Source organism: Carcharhinus amblyrhynchos, chromosome 6, assembly GCF_965287045.1.
Source record: "Carcharhinus amblyrhynchos chromosome 6, sCarAmb.v2.hapA, whole genome shotgun sequence".
In the NCBI taxonomy this organism is placed as follows: Eukaryota; Metazoa; Chordata; class Chondrichthyes; order Carcharhiniformes; family Carcharhinidae; genus Carcharhinus; species Carcharhinus amblyrhynchos.
The window spans coordinates 41,345,770-41,365,678 of record NC_137329.1 but is presented as its reverse complement, the minus strand read 5'-3'; the positions used below and the strand labels follow the sequence as shown (position 1 = coordinate 41,365,678).

The window sequence follows — 19,909 nt, the reverse complement described above, 5'->3', positions numbered from 1 at the left end:
TAGATACGTTTAAGAGGGATCTGGACAAACACATGATTGGGGGGGAATAAATAGAAAGCAATGCATAAATGGTTAGATAAAGAGGGATAGGATGAGGCTCATGTATATGTACTGGCATGGAGCATTTATGCTAAATGACTTGATTCTGTGCAAACAGCTCTATATAATTTTATTGTTATGGACAGGATTGCAGACAACTGAAACCCTTTGTTTCTTACTGTCCATAATCAGTGTGTTTTTGGAAAGGAATGTATGTGTGTTCCTCAGCCCCTGAGGGTATGGTCAATTTTAAAATAATCAGCAACAAGCTTCCATGAGTTTAGATAGAGCGGATTATTTATTTCAAGTTCACCCCAAATTTCTAAATTCTACATAACTTACTTACACACACACACACACACACACACACACACACACACACACACACACCTAAAGATATAGTTCCACAAAGTAGAACACTTCTATAAGCTATAAAGAAGTGAATAGTTCATACTTCATGTGCATTGAAAGAAAAACATTCATTTTGGGCCTGTTGAAGGAGGCAATTTCTCCCCTGAAGGGTTGGTGATTTCAATATCACTGTTAGAGTATAGCAGAATTGTATATCTGGATTATTACAAGATCCCCTTGAAGAGATGGATGTAGGTTGCAAGGTGAGTCAATTGTAATTTTCTTACCACGGATCATGTTTTTGTATGGGTGGACATTGAAAATGTAACAGGCTAGGAGACTTTAAGATGTATCAGGTCCCAGATTTAAAAAGACATGGGTCCACTATCTTTTTCTGTTACTGATATCCTGGAGTTGGCATTCTGTGTAGACTGACCAGTTTCTTTCTGGATCTTGGTATACAAGAATTTATAATCTATAGTCAGTTTTGGTCACATTATTAATTGCAATTGTCCACCCAGAATGGTTTGGAAGTCTGAAATCATTGAGATGATAGACATTCACATCTATTTATAATTAACCTGGCTTCTTTTGATAAGTTTCACATTTGGAGACATGTAGGGCAGGATTTTCCAGTCACGTTCGCCCCAAAACTGGAACATCCTGCTCGAGGTCAATGGATCTTTGCATAGTCTGCTCCCCCGGCCACTACAGTTCCCGTGGCAGACGAGAAAGGAAAATTCCCCCCACATTATTGAAGTTCATTGATCTGATCTTTGGGTAAGCCACAAACAGTAGCAGATGTAAATTCCACTGATGGGTTCCGCTTGGTGATGTCCATTCAAGAGGGAAGCCCCCAACCAGGATTATTCAATGAACAAATTTTTGGAGACTTGAGGTAGTCTTGTACAGAAATTGCCTCTTCTGCGGATGGTGTTACAAAGCCATTACAAATTATGATTATGTAAGATAAGAATCATTGTATCATAGAATGATTACAGCACAGAAAGAAGATGATGCTCCAGCCAGATCCAGCAATAGCAGCTTAGCTAATCCTCACTCCCCCATCATTTCTCTCCAGTCCTGCAGATGTTTTCTCTTCAGATAGTTATCCAATTTCATTTTGACAGCCATAATTGAATCTGCCTCCATCACAACATTCAGGGAGTGCAATCCAAACCCTAACCACAAGCTCCGTAAAAAGATTTTTCTCATGTTTCATTTGAATTTTTTGTGATCATCTTAAATTGGTGTCCTCTGGTTTTGAGTCTTTTTGTCAATGGGAATCATTTTTCCTTCTGTATATTGTCCAGACCCCTCATGAATTTGAACACTTTTATCAAATCTCGTCTCAACCTTCTCATCTCTAAAGAGAATAAACCAATATGTCCATGCAACTGATGTATGTCATCCCTAGAATCATTCTCATAAATCTTTTCTGCATGCTCTCTAATGCCTTCAACCCTAATATGTGGTGCTCAGATTGGACACAATACTCTATTAGAGGCCAAAGCAATTGTTTCTAAAGATTCATCATAAAATCCTTTCTTTTGTCCTCTATGCCCTTATCGTTAAAGCCCAGTATACTATATGACTTATTCACCAAGTTCTCAATCTGTTTGGCACCTTCAACAATTTGTGCACTTTTAGTTCCAGGTCACTCAGATCCTGCACCACCTTAATAATTTCACCCTTTATTTTACATTGCATTTCGTTATGTTTCCTGTATCATTTTGTAATTTTCTGAATTAAACCTCATCTCTTGCTGTCTGCCCATTCCAGTAGCCTGTCTACATCCTCTTGAAGTCCATCACTGTCCACTTCATGGTTCACAATACTTCCAAAGGTCAGTGTTTTTCATAAATATCCACCCTGTTGGGGGGGGGTGCTTTATCTGATGGAATACTACCCAGGGAACTGCCTGATTACCTCAGAACAGAACTGGATTTCCCCAGAAAAAAAGCAAGGGGCAACTCTCACTGGTTCTCTAACAGGTGGAAGTGACCCAGGTCCACACTGAATTCCAACCATGGAAACAAAAAGGGAAGGCAGTCCAGAATTACGTGCAATCTCAATTGCATAGTATATGGAAATACTTGTGGACATTCCTATTGTGCACAATGAGTACAGGGGCATGGAAGACAACCACAGGAGCTCTGACAACAGTCAGCCAATGATGATGATGGGATAAAGCAGGTGATGAAATGAATTCTAAACAATATAAATGCCACCACAAGAGAGAGCTGTAACCAAGCACCAATGTTTACGGTTTATTAACTTGCATTTTACTATAACTACACAGATGTATATTTAAAGACCCATCAAAGGACAGATCCCTGCAGAATTTTTGCATCCAGGAGTAATTAGAAGGCCACACAGTGTAACAGACAACTTGGAAAATTTATCATTTATACCCGTGTAAAAATTGATCTCATGTAAAATTGACCCCCAGATCTTTGACCTAAAAATCCCTAAATTGTCATAAACTTCATGTAAAAATCGAACCTAGTTTTGCAGAGATCAGACCATGTTGTGTTTATTAATTACTTATAGGCAATTACTGCCAATCACTGATTTAACATAAGAACGTAAGATCTAGGAGCAGGTGTAGGCAACCTGGCCTCTCGAGCCTGCTCTGCCATTCAATAAGATCATGGTTGATCTTTTTAAGGACTCAGCTCCACTTACCTCTCCACTCACCACAACCCTTAATTCTTTACTGTTCAAAAATGTATCCATTCTTGCCTTAAAAACATTCAATGAGGTAGCCTCAGCTGCTTCACTGGGCAAGGAATTTCACAGATTCACAACCCTTTGTGTGAAGAAGTTCCTCCTCAACTCAATCCTAAATCTGCTCCCCCTTATTTTGAGGCTATGGCCCATGTCCCCTAGTTCTAGTTTTACCCATCAGTGGGAACAACTTCCTTGCTTTTATCTTATCTATTTCCTTAATAATCTTGTATGTTTCTATAAGATCTCCCCTCATTCCTCTGAATTCCAATGAGTATAGCCCCAGTCTACTCAGTCTGTCCTCATAAGTCAACCCTCTCAACTCCAGATTTAATCTACTGAATTTCCTCTGCACCAGTATATCCTTTATCAAGTAAGGATTTGAAGACAGTGGCAAGAATCTTTAGATTTTTATCTACTATATCTAGCAGGAAACTTCCAGACTAACTGTAAAATCATAGAATCCCTCCTGTGCAGGAGGAGGTCATTTGGCCCACTGAGCCTGCACCAATAACTATCCCACCCAGGCACAATCCCTATAACCCTGCTAATCCCCCTGAAACTAAGGGACAGTTTATCATGGCCAATCAACCTAATCTGCTTATCTTTGGAATGTGGGAGGAAATCGGAGCATTCAGAGGAAACCCACGCAGACACGGTGTCATGTTATTAGTGTACCTTTAAGAAAGTTTTTTAAAAATCATGATCTCTGCAGCTCTCACGGCCTCAGCTGTGTCATTTTTTTACCAGCTTGACTGGTGATGGCCTTTTATTGCTACTTCAATAGCTTAAATGGGAGTTATTTATGTTTATCCTGGGATTAGTTTTATAGCCTTGCATGTTAGGACGAAGATCATGGATTCTGGTCAGTTTTTCTTCCTAGGGAATTCAAAGTTTCATTGTCTGTTTTTGGCTGGCAGCAATGCTTTAGTTTAAAAGGGATATCAGACTGAAAGCAGTGTCTCTCCCTCTTTCTTTCTCCCTGATTTTGGGAAATTCCGCAGTTTGGCTGAAAGCCTTTGTGAAGTAGAAAATGTGCTGTTGGTGGCTTGACCAGAAAGTCTCCCTGGTCTGACTTCAAACTGTTCTGAGTCTATCCAGAGAACTGCAGTCATCATCCGAAGGACCCAAGTGCAGCATCACGTGAGCATTCGTCTTTGCTGGGATTAAACTTGTGAAATGGTTCTTTTGTCTATGGGATTGGTTTGATTGGAACACATTAGATATATTTGGTAAAGATTATACATTATAGTAGTTGTTCTGTTTTTTGTTGTAATTGAAAGAAGTTCTTGCTAATTTTCTTACTATTCATGTTAACCATAGTCTTAAATAAAAGCAACCTAGTGGGTCATTTGAATCATACTTGAAGTGAAACATATCATGCTTAGCCTAGCCAAATTCAAGAGGCAAAACTTATGATCCATAAAATCTTTGGAGTTTCTGACTTGAGCCATAACAAAAGGGAAAACGTGCAATCTCCACGCAATCAACCAAGGCCGGAATTGAATCCAGGTCTCTGGCACTGTGAGGCAGCAGTGCTAACCACTGCTAACATGAATCAGTAAAATGGTGATGCTAACACCCATGGAGCCATTAGCCTCCATGCCCTCAGGGAAGCAAAGCGAGATGACATTCCAAAATTCAAGGCCAGTGCTGGATGGTGCACAAGGTTCATGAACAGGCATGTACTTCCTCAATGAACAAAAGATTCACAGCATCTGACACATGAACTTGATAATAAATTCACCAAATTCCACTGATCTATCAAGCTACAATGCAAGAAGCATGAGATTCAATTGTCTTTCAATGGAAATATGGATGAAATGCTGGTGAACTTCAACGTTTCAACAAATGAAACTATTACCAAGATTGGTAAAAAAAATCTATCCATGTAAAGATGACTGGCCACTAAAAGACACAGTTCACAGTTGTTCTATTGTGTGTGGCAAATGGCACAAAACTAAAGCTAATGATGATCTTCAAGTCAAAAAACTCTCCCCAAAGAGAAATTCCTCCAAGGCATTGTCATCCATGTTCCTGAGAGAGGCTGGATGGATAGATACAGTTGCAAGAAATGGATCAAAGAAGTATGGAATTTGAGAACAGGATGGCAACACAATGAAAAATGGCTGTTCCTCTCAGACATGTTCAAATCCCAACTCATAAACAATGCAGGTGTGAAATCCACCAACTCCAAAATGGCAGCTGGATAACATGGTCTTACGAGTGTTGTCCAGTCTTTAGATGTGTGTATGAATGAATATCTCAAGGAAAATATGCGAAAGATATTGAACAATTGGATGTTCAATGTGAGAAAACATGCAGTAGATGTGGAGATATGCAAGCCCCCTCACTGGCAAAAAAGTGTCAATGAATCATTGGTGTGTGGAATGAACTTGGTCCCAAAACTATCAAAAGAAACTTCCCCAAAGAGCAGTGGAAGTGGGATCATTGTATATTTTTAAAGTTGAGTTAGATAGAATTCGATTGACAAGGGAATCAAAGGGGGTAAACAGGAAGTAGAGTTGAAGACACAATCAGATCAGCCATGTTCCTGCTCCAAATTCATAAGTTCGTATGTTCATCAAAAATAATTTCTAAAATGTGGAATACCAAATAGGCTTGATGGTAGTGAGGATGATTATTTGTGGAATGATGATGCCGAAGACACAACTGATGATGAAGATAATGATGAAGATGAAAAAGATCCACAAGATGATCTTATGCAAGTAGGTAATTGGGATGAATTGTTCCAAGATCCAGATAGTGATCAGAACGATTTTGAAAGATTTCAATGTGAAATGTTGTAGTTAATTTGTTATTTATTTATATTGCACTGGATGAAATGAATATCGTTTGAAATGTTATTAAATGAATCAATGTCAGATAATTAAAATGGATGAAATACAGCCATCGGTCCTCAATGATTGGTTCATGAAAACCACATCATAAGTCAAAATGTCATCTGTCAGAACCGATTTTCCCATAGGACTAATGATATAAATGCGACCCTGTTCCTGATTCAAGGCTGTAAATCACTCATAGGGCATCCAGAGGTGTCAAATGCTCTCAAATGTTGCCCTTTCAAATCACTAGGTGGCTGTGACTCCTGCACGCCTTAGCACAAGTTTCTCAGTTAGTGTGGGAGATATAAAGAAACCATTGATCAATGTCAGTTGCCTATTTAATGTTGAACCTCTGTGAGTCTGAGTGCGTGTTAAGTGCAACATGAGCGCACAAAGGCATTAAAATGGTTCAAAAAAATGAAAAAAACTAACATAACACATTTCCAACAAAATGAAGACATTTTGTGCTTTCTAGACATATGGACGGATGGTGCAGAAATTCAATGTGCATGCATGAATGTTCTGGCACAGCATTGTAGAGTCAAAACCAATGTTGTAAAGTCAAAATGGGGTGTCAATTATAAACGTTCATTGTAACTTGAATGTTGTAAAGTCGAGGACTGCCAGTAATGTTATCGAATAAGTGAAGTGACCACTTAGTTGTGGATCAGATTAGTAACAACAGAGCAGAATTCAATCCTGGTAGGGATTGGGCTGATGTAGATTCAGGATCTGCCTCCTGGCCTTGATATTCATATGTATCAGTTACACCATAGTGGGAGCACAAAATGCTTCAAGATATTGTACTGAGTACACTACATTGCATCACCGGGTACATTCAGATTGCATCATTGTGTTGTACTAAATATATTACAGGGAATGCTCAGACTGCCTGAATGTACTGTATTCGGTACAATACAGGGAGTGCTCACACTGTGTCATTGTACTGAGTAAACAACAGGGGATATTCCCATTACATTAATGTATTGTATTCAGTACACTACATAAGTAGCTCGCTGCATTAATGTACTATTCTTAGTACGCTAGAGGGAGAGCTCACACTGCATCAATATACAGGACTTTGTGACTACATAGGCAGCTAACATAGCATCCGTGTAGGATATGCTTCAGCTTGGGCTCTTGCTGTGTCAGTCAACTCTATTGGGTACATTATTTGATTTGCAATCCACTATAATGTGACAAGCTGACACTTTAGTGCTTCTTGTAATTAAGTAAATTCTGAATCTGTCCAATTAAGCAGCATCTGCTCTACTTAACAAGGTCTTTGTAAGTTTTGGAATCATATCTTTCTCCAGACATATACCTGATTGTCACATGAACTCACTGACACTGTCTGGAACCCACCCCTGGTAAACCTACCCTATGTGTCTCCTATCCTTTCTGCTGCAACTTTGATTGAATTCACTATTTCATCCGAATTCATGAATATATAATTGACATTCCTCCAGTTTATGAAAGGTTTAACAGCGAGAATATGTTTTCTAGATTATTTTATAAAGAAGCTTTCAACAAGTTAACCCATAATTTCCATTTTAAAAAATCATGAACTCCAATCTTGCTCCAATGCTACCTAGAAAGCAAATTGAGATAACTAAACTGTTTTGGATTTTGTGAATATAACTCTGCTGGCACATTAATGTTACCAAAAGTATTATTAAATAAGAGAAAAAACAATTTTATACGAATGATGAAATTTTTCTCATAAAATAGTGGATAAGAAAAAAAATCACCTGCTGCTTTTAAAATGTTGGTTTGTATACGTTTGGCAAGCATAGAAGAAAATGCATGTTAGGAACAATGTGTAGCTTTACTTTTAATTTATATTTTGTATTTGTATGTTACATAAGGTGAAAACTGGGGCTAATTGTAACATGCCTTTCTAATGAGCTTTAGTAACTCTTGAAGTAAAGAGATGGGTTACCAAGGGTTAGTAGTTCAGTGAAGCTAAAAAGACACAAAGTTGAGAAAAAAAAGGGACTGTGCCTAGCAACATGGTCCAGATACACGAGGACACAAGAAAATACAGAAGAGCAGGCAATCATTTATTGTGTAGATCCCAGAGAGCGCAGACAGAAAGTCTAAGACTCTCTAAGAAGAAATTCAGCAGGCTGTTGGAGACCTGAGTTTAGGGAACTCATATGTTTGCGATAGAGTAATAATGAGTCTAGAGTGAGATGTATGGATGTCTTGGTGAGAGATGACACTTAAGGAAGAGCATCTAATGAATATTCAAAAGTCCTCTAGAAATGGAAACTGAGCCAGCGAAGCCTTGGTGTTGAGGTAGTGGTAAATATTCACTGGGGGTTTTGTGCATGTAGAGATATTGCAGGAATAAGAGGAACAATATCAGTTTGAATCATTTTGATAGTTGCATTGAATTCATTTCAACCTTTTGTCCAGTGTAATATGGTCCATTTTTCTTGTTTAATACAATTTTTATTATTTGTGGTAGAAGTACGTCTTGTGACTATGTTGAGTAACTGAACACCATGGGTTTTTTTTTAAAATAAAAAACAGAGTTAGCACCTACCAAGCCAGTTTTCACTCTTTGATCTGACTTATCCAGTATTACGATCAGCTGGAATCATAACACAAGTATACAAATCTCCAATCAAAGTCCGCATGAGTGGTGTTTCTATTGTCTGATATTGAGTGCAAAACTTCTCCTTGTAGAGATAGAAATAATGGGCACAATTCTTCCATAGTGACCTGCGACTTTTCTGGCGGGTCAGGCTGGGAGGTACATGTCACTGACCTTTTTTCGGGATATGCACGTTCACCGGGAATGCATGCGCATCTTCTAGAGCCAAAAAACAGTAGGAGTTGAGGCCGCACTGGAAACCATCAGGAAGACAGGTAAGTCAGTTGAATCTTTGTTTAATGTAGTTTAAATTTGTCTAAAATGCAATTATCGGGAACTTGCCGGGCCTGATTGATTCTCCCACCCCAGTAGGAGTACTTAATTCCAACGGGGTTTAAAGTAGATTCCCACTTTTGGGGAACTAGTAGGAGACCCTGCTGGAATGAAGGGGGGCAATCGGGGTTCCCCCAGGGGGTTGGGCAGTGGGGAGTGGTGTCCCCTGGTCATGGGCACCTTGGCAGTGCTAACCTGTGCCCCCTCACATTGCCAAAGGGGCAAAGTGCCCATGCCCAAGGGCTGGGCCTAGGGGCAATTGGTAGAGGTAGGGAGTCCCACTGCCACTTTGCATGGTGATCGGTCTGGGTTGGAGGGAGGTCAGCGATCAGAGCAGACGGGGAGGGGGTGGTCTGCCGGGCGGAGCCTGCCTCCTGGGAGGATCTGACCCTGGGGGGCATCAGCGGGGGCAGGGCGAGGGGGGGGGTGGTCTGCCAGGGTGAGGGGGTGGGTGGACTGCCAATGTTGGGTGCGGGGGGCTGGACATCAGGGAACTTCAGGACAGAAGGGGGTGGGGGGGGAGGGTGGTCAGGGCTGACCTAGGATTTGTTGTGGGGACCGCGATCAGGCCATGGGTGGGCTGGAGGGGCAGCACTGTGGGGGTCCTGGGTCGGCCAGTGATCGAACTGGGCATCAAACGGGGAGACTGACAATTTGGGGCCACTGTGCATGTGCAGAGTCCAGAGCTGTCAGACTCTGATGTGAATAGGCCCCATCCACCCCCAGGTTTTTAATGAGATTCACGATTGGATCCTCTGCAATACACAGAGTGCAGAGGTTTGAGTGTGAAGTTGAACTGAGAAAACTGCCATGATCTTGATCAGCTTTCCCACCAATTCAGCGCTTTTGAGAGAATCGCCTCCAATGTTCTGAGAAAGGAGGCAGAGATTGACAAATGACAAGGTTTAGGGATTGCTTGAGTTGAACTGACTAAATCGTAATCTATAGATGATAAAGGCTGAAATCAGGAAGGAAAAATAGGTTTACTCTTGGGGTGTTCCGAACATAAAGTGAATGTAGTTTAGTCATATTATGAATCATGATGTAAAATTCATGATGCATAATCCATTTTGAGACAATTGGTGATCTATATTTTAAGTTGCACATTTCAGAATCCTTACAGTAATGTTGGTTAAGAGTTAGTGAGTTGCAGTTGATACAGTATTGTTTTTGATACAGTATTTTTCTTGTTTAATAGAGTTTGAGGACAGGGTACATTAGTCTATCCACCTGCAACCCTGCTACAGTATAAGGGAAATTGATGATGGACTATGTCAGTCTCATACAGAGACTACATATAGGTCTAGTTCCTTCAAGTCAAAAGGAACTCTGCAAAACCTACTTCCATTCGCATTTCAGCAGACTTATTTTCATTTCTTTAAAATTAACAGTTTACATCAATTATTAATAATTTATGAATTTTGTGCTGCACCAGATGAGGAATGTTAATATTGGAGCAGAACAGAGTATCAAACACTTCATGATTCAGTAGAAGCTTCCAATACTCAGCTCTCTACTTCAAAACACCATATAGTGGTGCATTTTTTCCATTTCCTACAGCAGCCATCTCTGACAGAGGTTTATACATTGTTTTTTGCTGCTTAGGTTCACTGCCCTCTTGAATGCAATACAGGGGAATAGGCCACATTAACGGTTACATGATCTTCTTTTTGATCCTGGCAATGCAGCACACTTTCATTACCATAGCTAAGGGTAAAACCCATCAGCATCGTGTGAATCATTTGAGTCATTCCTTTTTTAAAAGGACTTTGAGCTATCCTACCTTATTCATTTAAAGAAAATCACCTTTCTCTAACAGTCATAGCATCATGGAATCATAGAAGCCCTGCAGTGCATAAGGAGGCCTTTTGGCTCATCGAGTCTGCACCAACAACAATCTCACCTAGGTCCCATCCCTGTAACCCCACATATTTACCCCATTAATCCCTCTAACCTACACATCCCGGAATACTAAGAGGCAATTTCACATGCCCTAACCTGCAAATCTTTGGACAGTGGGAGGAAACCAGAGCACCCAGAAGAAACCCACACAGACAAGGGGAGAACGTGCAAAGTCCACACTGACCGTGACATACGCTGGGAATCAAACCCAGGTCCCGGGAGCTGTGAGGCAGCAGTGCTAACCATTGTGCCAGGTGAGGGATGTGGTGCTACAAAATGCCTCTCTCCTGCTCCACAACTGGAGAATATGCAATATCTCCATGGATCAGGATATGTGGCAACGAGAATTAAGGAAGGAATCTATTAGAATGTTCGATAGTGTTAAAGTAGTTGGGAACATTTATGATTAGAAGGTTCTTTTCCTTTCTCATTTTGATATTCTACAAAACTCCTTGTTTTTTTCATTCATGAGATGTGGGTGTCACTGGTCTGGTTATTGTTCACCCCTGATTGCCCTTAAAAAGATGGCAGTGAGCTGCCTTCTTGAATCTCTACAGTCCACATGTTATTAGAACACCCGTTGTGTTGCTAAGAAGTGCTTTCCAGGATTTTGACTCACTGACATATAGTTCCAAGTCAGGATGGTGTGTATCTTGGAGGGGAGCCTGCAGATGGTGGTGTTCCCATGTATCTGCTGCCCTCATTGTTCTAGGTGATAGAGGTGGCAGGATTATATTTATTAAATCTGTGCTTCTTAAAATTGAAGTAATATAAGCAAAAAAAAGAAATGACTCTGAAGATGTTGAAACAAAGATAATTTACTTCAGAGAGGGTGCAATTCTGCCAACCAGACACACCCGAGGTACTTTCAATGTTCCTGCAGTAGCAACCATGGGCTGAATCTTAACTCTGAAACATGGATGGGTTGGGGTCATATTAGAGGCTAAAATGTAAAAAAATCTGGAACAGGAACCAGACTTTCACACTTCTGGTTTTAAAGTAGGTGTGATGAGGGATCGGTGGCCAACCCAGCAGGAAGCTAGGTTAGTAATTTAAATATTAAAATGAGGCTGTGTGCTTTCATTTTAACAGCGGACAGGGTTTTTCAGCCCTAATCCCAGGCGGGATCTTCAGGTCTCATTGGTGGCATCCCCCTGCGGCACGTTCCCTGGAGGGAGTGAACCATGCAAGGTGCCATTGACATCAATGGGACCAGGGGATCCCACCAGCTGCCAATGGTGAGCTGCCCTCACCGCCTAAAAACACAGTGTGGGGATTAGCGGGAGTGAGTGGAAAATACAACCCAGTCATTCTATTTTTAACCACAGGCAGCTGGATTTACCAGGCCTCAAGAAATTCAGCAACTATAAGGAGGTATGAATCCATGAAGTAGAGTGCCTTATATCACTGCTTAAAGTGCCAGAAGGAGCAGGAAAGTTTCCTTCAGGTTCAACAAGCTACACTATAAACCCCAACAATCTGCCTGCCCACTGCTCTCCCACCACCCCACAGGGTCACTAACAGAATATCCCACTACCTGGACCACCAAGGGACACCTCACCTTAAATGAACTCCTGCCTCACCCCCAGAACATCCATTCCACAATCAGGACTAGCTAGCCATGGTGATTCGGAAATCCCGCCAAATACAACCTCCCCCGATGACCTGTGACCCCCTCATCCTATCTGCGATCCCTTTCACTCCCCCGACTCACCTACCTGCTTTCTCAGGGAGGTGAGGTTTACCAGGATGTTGCCTGGTATGGTGGGTCTTAGCTATGAGGAGAGATTGGGTAAACTGGGGTTGTTCTTCCTGGAAAGACGAAGAATGAGGATAGACCTAATAGAGGTGTACAAAATTATGAACGGTATAGATAGGGTGAACAGTGGGAAGCTTTTTCCCAGGTTGGAGGTGATGATCATGACGGGTCACAGGCTCAAGGTAAGAGGGGCGAGGTATAGCTTAGATATCAGAGGGACGTTTTTTACACAGAGGGTGGTGGGGGCCTGGAATGCACTGCCATGTAGGGTGGTGGAGGCAGACACAGTGGGATCGTTTGAGACTTAGCTGGATAGTCACATGAGCAGACTGGGAATGGAGGGATACAAACAAATGGTCTAGTTGGACCAGTGAGTGGCACAGGCTTGGAGGGCCAAAGGGCCTGTTTCCTGTGCTGTACTGTTCTTTGTTCTCATAGGCATTGGCCTTGGGAAGCAGGCTTTCCACCACAAGGCCTCTGGTCTTCAACCATGGGAAAAGAATTATAAAGCAGCCCTACAGCTATGTATATACTAGCATCTGTCAGTGGGTGACCAATGATTATGCCAGAAAATAAGGGATCCTTCTACCGTGGGATCAAGCTCATTTTTCTTGTCTTCCCGGCCTCACAACAGCAACCACCACTGCCCCTCCGTCCCCATTCCCCATCCCCAATCCAGAACTCACATCCAGGCTAAATACAGACCGATTACTCCCTAACTGTAACGGAGTGGGGCCAGGGTGGGGGGATTGTCCGGGCTGTTAGCTATGATAGCAAATCTCGATGGCCCGGCAAATCAGGAGTGGATGGAAAAGTGGGGTTCGGGCCAAGCACCAAGCCTGCTGTGATCTTCCCGGGTCGTACTGCCCACCCCAATCAGATTCCCATCCATAGCGGGTGGGAATATGATGCATATTCAAAACCACAAATTTAAATACAATTCGCGGGCTTGCAGCCCGAGGCAGGTAGCTCCCACTATTCACCTATCTCCCCTGTGAGATCTAGAGTGCATGGGCTTTAATACAGGTCCTCACAAGCAAGGATATGGCATGTTGGACCCCAAGAGCCAAGGAAGTACCTCCAGCCTCTCAGCAATGAGAGGCATCTTCTCCCCCCCCACTCACCTCACCACCCAGGCACGAGATTTATCCAACCTGACCCACCCAGGCCCCTTCCTCTCTGCCACTCAGTCTGCCTTCCCCTTAGAGTGGAGGGGCTCCGGTTGGGAAGAAGGTCTGAACGAAGCGGGGAGGTCTGAGCAGGGAGTGGGGCTGATTGGGACAGGGGGAGTTGGATCACCTGCATGCCTATATAGTGTAGGGAGGGGTGTTACCCATTATTTGTGGGTGGGAGGAAGGTTACTCTCTTTGATGAAGGGTCAGCAGTGCTCCTCTGGTCAGTGTGGGAGCCAGCATTTTTTTTGTGTGGTAGAGGTCTTGTCTCCAGGCATGGAGATCCAGTCAAGAGAGGGGATTAAGGGTTATGGGGAGAGGGCGGGAATATGGAACTGAGCCACGACAGATTAGCCATGATCTTATTGAATGGCGGGGCAGGCTCGAAGGGCCTACTCCTGCTCCTATTTCTTATGTTCTTATGTTCTTTAAAAATGGTGGCCTGCATTGGAACACCAAGGCTGGCCACTATGAATATATTAGCGTCTATCAGGTGGGTGACCAATGATTATGCCAGAAAATAAGGGATCCTTCTACTGAGGAATCAATGGTGCAGATGTGGGCGAGGGTTGAGTGAAGTGTGGGTGACTGTGATGGGGGGATTGGTTGCTGGTGACCAGGTTAATAGGGCGTGGAAAAGCTGGGTGGTAGGGAGCTGGCGGATTGAAGTGCATCTTGAAATAATAGCAAGAGGGGGGTTTAACATCAAGTGAAACTTGTAACTTATTTCGCAAAGATCGACAATGTCACTGTCATGGAGTCCAGTCTCCAGGCTCAAATCAGCCTGGAGACTGCCAGGAGCAGTCTCTCATAGCCTGACCTAGAAGTAAAGGACAAAAGGCATCCCTTAAGAGACATCAGACAACTAAAATAAGCGATAACCCCTTAAAACGAAGGATAGTTGGTCACCCTAATGGGAGCTTAATTCTAGCGCCACAAGGTAAATACATTTGTAGCTCTCTTTGTGGCAAGAAGAGTGCTCCCCCTAGGGCCAGCAAAGGAGCTAACATCCTTCCTGCTCCAGATCAGGAGCAAAGTAGGGATGCATTAAATAACAACGACCACTAGAGGCTGCCTTATCACCCAGTCACAAGGTGAACTGGGAGATAATGCAACATTGAGTGAATTTGTCCAGCTAATTACTTATAGTCATGGACCAGTTGCTTAACAAATTTGCCTTATACTAATCAGTTTTATTGTGATGCCAGTCACTTTTGTACTGAAGATTTCAGATGCGCAACAACGCAAGGGTGGCATTACAACTGCGTCAGGGCCAATGGTTAGACTCAAGTAGCACGAAAGTTATGAGCAACCCTTAGGGTAGGATTTTCCAGCTCTTCCCCAAAATGGGAACTTCCGGTTTCACTGAAGGCAACCCCCACTCCAGCAGGTTCCTCAGCGGCAGGACAGCTGAGCCACGCAAAATGCCATGGGCATCGAAGGAACTGGAAGATCTTGTCGACAGCCAACGGTGAGCCGTCTCTGCCCATCGGAAAACATGCCATGAGGGGAGGGGGGAAAACCAGAAAATTGCCCCCTTAGTCAACTTACATTGCTAGACCTTTGTTATAGTGGCACAATAACTTTAGGGCAGTGTAAAATTCAGAGATGTTGCAGTGTAAAATTCACAGATATTACAAACTTGTGTGATCAAAGACCTGCACACCAGCTCATGATTTATGTATATTCCGACCAGGTCTATTTTTATGTAAATGAGTGTTTGAGCTCACATTCGGAACTCCTATATTCCTGAGCAGAATGTGATGCACAGCTTGTGAATTTGGCCTGTGAACTATGCATCACAGGAGACCAACAATAGCACAGAGAACTGGTTATAAATCCAGTTATCTGTTATATAGTGTTATACTTCAATGTTTCAGCTACTTGGTTTTATCTCAAGCTTTAATGTTGCCTTATATTTAATACAAAGATACCTCTTACTTATACAGTTTTCCATTTGGAAAACCAGCAAAACATTGATAAAACAATTTAGTACAGAAAGCAAAACATTCAACTTCTTGAAGGGTTATAAAAATGTACATAAATGGTTCAGGAAAAAATGCTTTGTCCTGAATTTGTATCTCAAACAACATATTCAAGTCAAGCAAACTTTCTGGCAATTTTTACATTTTTTAACTGGTGGAGATGGTGAGGGAGATCTTAAGGCATTTATTTGGATAGGCTGTGAAAGCAGCTTTTAAGTCCAAGCCATCTTTCGGGAAAGTGCCTGCTTGAAACACTCAGGGTTTGTGTTCCCAGGCCTCAGTGACTTCTCAAGTGTTACTAAGAGATTCTGGTGGCATTCCTTGATGTTGAGTGGGTACTTGGCTTTCACAAATTCGTATGCAGTCATGAGCTGCATGTTCTGCTTCTGCATGAGGTACTGTATGATACAGGTCGGTGCCAGGGAATACCCATCCCGGCAGTGAATCAGGACACGTTGCTGTTTCTCAGTTGATGCGTTAATGCACTCATTAATGTCTTCAAAGCATCGATGTTTCAAAGGGAAAACGTCATCGTTTGAAAAGTCATTGATGTCAACCTTAAGCCGAGACCAGCTGTGCTTGACATTCCTGGAGCAGGTACACGGAATTAGACACATGTTGAACTCTCCAGGGAGGTTGCTCATATCGATAATGCTGTCTATATTGTTCTTGCACAGGATACGTCCACTGTAGGCGGCGTTGAGATTTCCCACAAAGATGTGCTCAGTTACCTTGGCGATGACTGGTTCAGAGTACTGCAGCTGCTCAGGAATGCTCCGTTTGCAGTCCTTTGGACTGTCCGTTTTGTTTAAGGACTTACGACGGTGGTTCTTGAATTTTTTGGATCCAGACCTTGAAGGAGGGTTGGAATCAGATTCTGAGCTGCTGTTCCAAGGAGGTGAAAACAAGGAGAACCTATTGGAGGATTTAGTTTTAGTTAACGTTTCATTGGAACTCGATAGATTGGACGTGGACGTGTTTGACCCAGAAGCACAAAAGAGGGAGGCTCTCTCCAGAGAGCCAGTGCTGCTTGAAGCTCGAGTGGCATCAGCCTTGACCATCTGAAAGAATTATGATAAAATCATTAGGAAAAAGATCAACAAAGGAAAATATCCTTGAAGTCAACAGAAATGTCAATGTTGTTTTAAAATGGTGCATTGGAAGAATTTGAATTCTGTTTGACATTGAGCTTTTTTAGCATTTTGAATTTTAAGTCACATTCTCATTCTAAGGTTTAATTATTCATGCTTTTTGATGAATAATAGATCCATAAATAGTTAGATTTCAACAAGACAGCCAGTAGGTGCAAAAGCATGGAGATTAGGATTACAAGGTTAATCACCATGGTTTTAGATCGACCATGATCACAAGGCAGGTCTACAATGATTACAAGGCAGTGGCATAAAGGCACTGTCACTGGGCTAGTAATCTAGAGATGCAGAATTATGTAATGGTCTGGGGGTCTGTGTTCAAATTCCACCATGTCAGATGGTAAGATTTGAATTCAATAATAATCTGGAATTAAAAGTCCACTGATAACCTTGAAACCATTGTCAGAAAGACCCATCTGGTTCATTAATGTCTTTCACAGACGAGATCGCTGGTCCTTACTTGGTCTGGCTTACATGTGACTCCAGATCCACAGCAATTTGGTTGATTCTCATCTACTGTCTGAAATGGAGGGCAGTTATGGATGGGCAATAAATGCTGGCCCAACCAGCAACATCCACATCCCGTAAATGAATAAAAAAAAATGTGGGTGTCGTTACATAAGAACATAGGAACGTAAGAAATAGGAGCAGGAGTAGGCCATCTAGCCCTTCGAGCCTGCCCCGCCATTCAATAAAATCATGGCTGATCTGAAGTGGATCAGTTCCACTTTCCTGCTTTCTGCCCATAACCCTTAATTCCCCTGTCTATCAGAAACCTATCTACCTGTGACTTAAATATATTTAGCGAGGTAGCCTCCACCATTTCAATGGGCAGAGAATTCCAGAGATTCACCACCCTTTGAGTGAAGAAGTTCCTCCTCAACTCCGATCTAAACTGCCCTCCCCCCCTTATCTTGAGGCTGTGTCCCCTAGTCCTGCTATCCTTTCTAAGCCGGAAGAATCTCTCTACCTCTACCCTATCCATCCCCTTCATTATCTTATACGTCTCTATAAGATCCTCCCTCATCCTTCTAATCTCCAACGAGTACAGACCCAGTCTATTTAGCCTCTCTTCATAGGCCAATCCCCTCATCTCCGGTATCAGCCTAGTGAACCTCCTCTGCACTCCTTCCAAGGCCAATATATCCTTGCGCAAGTGCGGCGACCAAAACTGCACACAGTACTCCAGCTGTGGCCTCACCAGTACCTTGTACAGTTGCAGCAAGACCTCCTGCTTTTATATTCTATCCCTCTCGCTATAAAGGCCAACATTCCATTCGCCTTCTTGATCACCTGCTGCACCTGCAGACTGGGTTTTTGCGACTTGTGCACAAGGACCCCCAGGTCCCTCTGCACCATAGCATGCTGCAGCTTTTCGCCTTATAAATAATAATCCCTCCTACTACTATTTCTGCCAAAGTGGATAACCTCACACTTGCTAACATAATACTCCATCTGCCAAGTCCTTGCCCACTCGCTCAGCCTATCCAGATCTCTCTGCAGACTTTCCACACCCTCCATGCAATTTGCTTTTCCACTCATCTTCGTGTCATCAGCAAATTTCGTCACCCTACACTCAGCCCCCTCCTCCAGATCATCTATATAAATGGTAAAAAGTTGAGGCCCCAGCACCGATCCCTGTGGCACTCCACTAGTCACCAACCGCCAACCAGAATAGCACCCATTGTTACCAACTCTCTGCTTCCTATTAGATAGGCAATCCTCTATCTACACTAACACCTTACCCCCAACTCCATGCACCCTAACCTTCTGTAGCAACCTTTTATGAGGCACCTTATTAAACGCCTTTTGGAAATCTAAAAACACCACATCCACCGGTATACCCTCTGTCTACCACAATGTTAATGTTTTATGTATAGATTCAACATTCTAGTTAAAACAAAAGCTGTCTGTAAAAATGTTTAACTATTTTCTGTTTGGGATGAAGAACAGTGTCCCTTTTGTTTTAATTCATTCGTGGGACATGGGCTTTGCTGGCTGGCCATCATTTATTGCTCATCTGTAGTTACCTGAGGAAAATTGAGCGTCAACTACATTGCTGTAGATCTGGCATCACATGTAGGCCAGACTAGCTAAGGATGGCAGATTTTCTTCCCTGAAGGGCATTAGTGGACCAAAATGTTTTTTTCCAGCAATCGACAATCGTTTTGTGGTCACCATTAGACTTATAATCCCAGATATTTTTTACTGAATTTAAATTCCACCATCTGCCATGGCAGGATTCAAATCCAGGTCCCCAGAATAATAGCTGAGTTTCTGGATTAATAACGTAGTGATAATGTCATTAGGCCATCACCTCCCATTTTAGTGACAGCAGAAGTGTCTCACAATGCAATGTCTTTATAAAAAAAAACGAGGATTACAAATATGCTTTTATGAAGGTAAAGCTCAGTGGGAACATTGCTGGTTTATGTGACACTTGCTATAAAAATGATCAGGCAACAAAAAATGGTGACTTTCCCACAAACTAATTTGTCAAAATGAGTTAGGAGCAGCAGGGATATTCCAATCAGCTACCTTACCCCTAATCTGTTACCCTACGGTTCACTGTTAATTGTAGGATATCGGGTGAGAATAGATTTGGATACCACTTGCTCATCCCTGAAATTTAGGTCCTGACATGGTACCAAAGATGGTAATGGGGCAACATTCCGAGGGGCTGCTGGAGTCTTTGGACTTGATTCCAGTCTGAGTAACATCCCTCAGAAAAGGAGGGACTGAAAATGATTATAAACTGGAGACAAGCAATTAAAAAGAACAGTTGGTTCAAATTTTCTTTGAACAGTAATTGTTTAAAACAGTGATAAATAACATTGACAAGAGAATTGATTGACGATGTGAACAAAGTGATTAATTCATATACAGTTTAATTGATGTTCATGTAATACTCTCTGTCTGATTGGACTAGGAGCGTCTCAATTTCATCTAATTGATTCCAATAGCATTCAACAATTAACAAGTAATGAAGATAAAATTAAGAATATCCCTATTCTTTAGTTTCTTTACCTAGTCTCCTCC

The 19,909-nt window shown here is 42.3% G+C and overlaps 1 protein-coding gene across 3 annotated transcripts in view; it reads right to left on the bottom strand.

Moving 5' to 3' along the window:
• Positions 1-15,622: 15,622 nt before the first annotated feature.
• LOC145344448 (uncharacterized) overlaps positions 15,623-19,909 on the bottom strand; it is a 29,813-nt gene continuing 25,526 nt past the window's right edge. For all 3 annotated transcript variants that reach the window (XM_080191586.1, XM_080191585.1, XM_080191587.1), the window contains one exon: positions 15,623-16,780. In XM_080191586.1, coding sequence (XP_080047712.1) covers positions 15,932-16,780 — 849 coding nt within the window. In that variant the 3' untranslated portion in view covers positions 15,623-15,931. The remainder of the gene's footprint in view (positions 16,781-19,909) is intronic.